The sequence below is a fragment of the Lynx canadensis genome, chromosome B2, assembly GCF_007474595.2.
Source record: "Lynx canadensis isolate LIC74 chromosome B2, mLynCan4.pri.v2, whole genome shotgun sequence".
Taxonomy (NCBI): domain Eukaryota; kingdom Metazoa; phylum Chordata; class Mammalia; order Carnivora; family Felidae; genus Lynx; species Lynx canadensis.
In genome coordinates, this window is record NC_044307.1 from 119379125 (window position 1) to 119382439 (window position 3315).

Consider the following 3315-nt stretch of genomic DNA (forward strand, 5'->3'; position numbering starts at 1 on the left):
CAGAATGTGTCTGTGTCTGGATCTGAACCAAAACTTTTAAGATCCTAATTATCCTGAAGAATACTGAAGACATTAACAGGGCATATCAAATACTTGTTATAAACCTCATAATGGCTAAGGCAACTATTATAAAGAAAACAGCATCTCATTCAGAGGCTGCCCAGAGTTTGAACTTCATCAAAGTTTTCACACTTTTTCTGATTTGGAGTAGTTTCCCCAAATAGGGTCATATTATTAGAACAAAGTTTTATGCTCATGCCAAACAAGCTCTGGCACTTCAGAGATACATTTTTGTAGAGCAAGACTTCTTGCTCTGGACCCTGGAGACCATTGAGAAATTGAGAGGCCATGCTTAATGGATGCAGAGAGGAAGAGGCATACTTAAGCTCACGTGACCTTGAGATAAGCACAAACAAAGCTGGAACTCGGTAGCGCTGTTCATGTACCACCTGTTCCAGAAACACATTTTGCTTAAAGAAGGGAATTATGGTCCAGTTTTGCAATGTTAATAGCTACCAGTTTCTCAAAGATACTTTTTGTAAAGATCATTTCCTGGCTAGCAAGGAGTTAGGAAATTGGCCTCAAATTCAGATCAACTTTCTCACTGTTCGTCAAAAACAAAACAAAACACCTCAAAAAAAAATGCAAAACAAGCAACAACAACAAAAAACCCACCAGCCAACAGGGGTTAAAATTGCACGATTAAGCTGGAAGGCAAATTATATGACATACAGAGAGGAATATACATCACCAAAATAGTTTTGAGAGCATGAAACACTCACGTTGAAACGTTTCCTCTGTATTATCCCAATTTTCATGAAAGGAAAATTGATATGTAGTTTCCTTCTTTACAGATATGAAAAAAGAAGCAAGAAGGCAAAGCCGAGAGAAACATGCTACACTGCCAAGGGCCACAGTGACGTTTGGTTGTTTTGGTCTTTGTACCAGCAACTCCCACACCCACAGGAGAGACCCAGACCCTGCTGGACTACACGTTTTTCCTTGCAGTCCACACTCGAACAATGGACCCCTCTCCTCTGGCAGCAAGTGTCTTTCCATGCCATTGCAATAACACGGCACTGCCACTGTCCGAGGGCTCTGGAAGCCTTTGTAAATGTACTGCATTAAAAGATCCACACCATTCTTGTCCAGGGATTGAACAGCCTTTTCAATATCATTAGCTTTAAAAGAGGTGCGCCCCTTCAAGACGATGCTGCCTGCTCGAGCCTTCACCGCCTGACTCTTGGTGTTGATGGGGGGATATTTCAGGGCTGCCTGTAGGGTAGCTGTCATGTTTCCTGTGATGGAGGTTAAGGGCTCTGCCTTTTTCTAACTGCATAGAGTATTGAGTTCCCTAATCCATCTTTTGAACAGTTTCACCATATTCTAGTGACTATGTATCCTCATAAGGGTAGATAGAGCCAGAAAAATGGATTCTCATGCCCCACTCCTCTTGCAAAATGGCATTGGCATACCTCCAATCAAGCTGAACTGGCAGACAGTGCTTGGGGAAGGAGTTCTGCGTAATATCCCTTTTGATGGCAGGAGTGTGAGGCTTTTGAGCGCTTCAAAGATCAGTCTGTGGTGCAAAAGTGGCGTGGGTGACTATGTCATTTGCAGATTTGGTAAAGTCCACTTGGTGGCAACAGGGTGACTGGTAGCATCTGGTGCTCTGTGGGCAGTGGTCACAGGGAGGGTCCCTTCGTCAGGCCCCCTCTGCAGTGATGTTTGGGGCCGTGTGCCCAGAGCCTTGAGCCTGTTTTTCCAGCTCATCCAACGTTTCTCTGAGCTGCCTGGGAGTCTTTAACAAATTTCTTTTTCTGCTTAATTGGCCAGAGTATGTTTTTCATGCTTACAACTAAGAACTCTGACCTAAATACTCTTTATGAAAAAATAATGATTAAACAATACTAAATACAAAGAGTGAGGAAAAAGAATGTGCCATCTGTCCTTACTTCATCAGTAATAAATTATCTTTGACCCACTCTCTCAGCCTGTCCTTGACATTTGTTTTATCCTCATTACTTTGCTTCAAAAAAAAGAAAAGAAAGAAAGAAAAGAAAGAAAAGAAAAGAAAAGAAAAGAAAAGAAAGAAAAGAAAAAAGCAATCAAGTTTTGAATTCTCTGTTTTGCTCCTCCCTTGTACAGGATGGTAATTGGAGATGTTCAACTCGATGGGGTGTAGCCTTCTACCCAATGTCAGAATTTCCTAGTCTCAATATCCTCCCCCCCCCCCTTCATTCTGGCAGCAAAGATGGCTTTGGGTATAGGAGATAGGAATGGGACAAAGAGTCAAACTATTGACTTTGGGGTTCCTACTGAGATTCTTTAAACCCATCGATAAGGGAGATGTTCATCTTCAAAACACAATTTTCAATTTCAAGATCCAGATATTTTAGGGTACCAAGAAATTCAGTGAGTTGTCTGTTAGAAGTCCAAAAATCTCATCTTTGAGCATCAAGATCAAACTGGGAGAACTCACACACTAATGTTTCTGCCAAAACAGAACATGGAGGATGTCATAAGCAGAGGTGTAGGTTTTATTGTACTCTAGAGGAGACATAGCTAAGGAGGGAGTGGATCTGGAGAAGACTTGGGGTGACACAGGAGGACAGAATGAGCTTTGTAGACCTGGCTGCCCAAGAGCAGAAGCAGCCAAGAAACTAATGGAACAATGAATATCAGCAGAAGTGACCACATGACAGACCCTTGCCTGCTTCTGATACTGTGATCCTTGTCACATATCACTTAGCTCACTGCTCAGAACATGGGAGCTGGACTAAGAAACGTTGCTCCTATTGCCATCACCATTTATATGAATAGTCAGGAAAGCTCCTTGGTCACCACTGGAATCAAACCCCTGCCCAGTTATAATAGGCTATTGAAAAGGGGACGGCTGATTTCCAAGAGAACATCGGTGCACAGCGGCATCCTGGGCACACTCAGACTTCCAGGGAAGGTCAAAGTTGGGAAGGAAGCAGAACACTGGATTCTGGGAGGCTGGGAATGCCACGCCTTGCTGGTGCCTCTGAGGGGCGCCAGCACTGAAGGAGCTGCAGTCAGGCTGCATAGATTCAGGAAGAAGGAAAAGGAAGGTGGGGGTGTGGGGGCTCCTATGAGGCCTGTGAGGCAGAGAGAAGACAGCACTGAACCCTCAGACACAGATCTGGGGAGTTAAAGCATAATGTAACTGGGACAAGGCTGGTAACCAGAAGCTTAATTTTCTCCTCTTTCTCTTGTGCTCTTTTCCATCAGAGGTGGTCTCAGATGCTCTCCGTGTCTCCCTAACCATCCAGCTTATGCCTAACCATCCCC

General features: G+C 43.8%; 1 protein-coding gene across 1 annotated transcript; it reads right to left on the reverse strand.

Moving 5' to 3' along the window:
* Positions 1 to 859: 859 nt before the first annotated feature.
* LOC115515001 (actin-related protein 2/3 complex subunit 5-like) lies at positions 860 to 2458 on the reverse strand. Its single transcript, XM_032593350.1, is given in 3 exon segments — positions 860 to 1098; positions 1101 to 1329; positions 2405 to 2458. Coding segments are annotated over 3 exon segments (393 nt in total). The 3' UTR covers positions 860 to 988.
* Between the last annotated feature and the right edge of the window lie 857 nt (positions 2459 to 3315).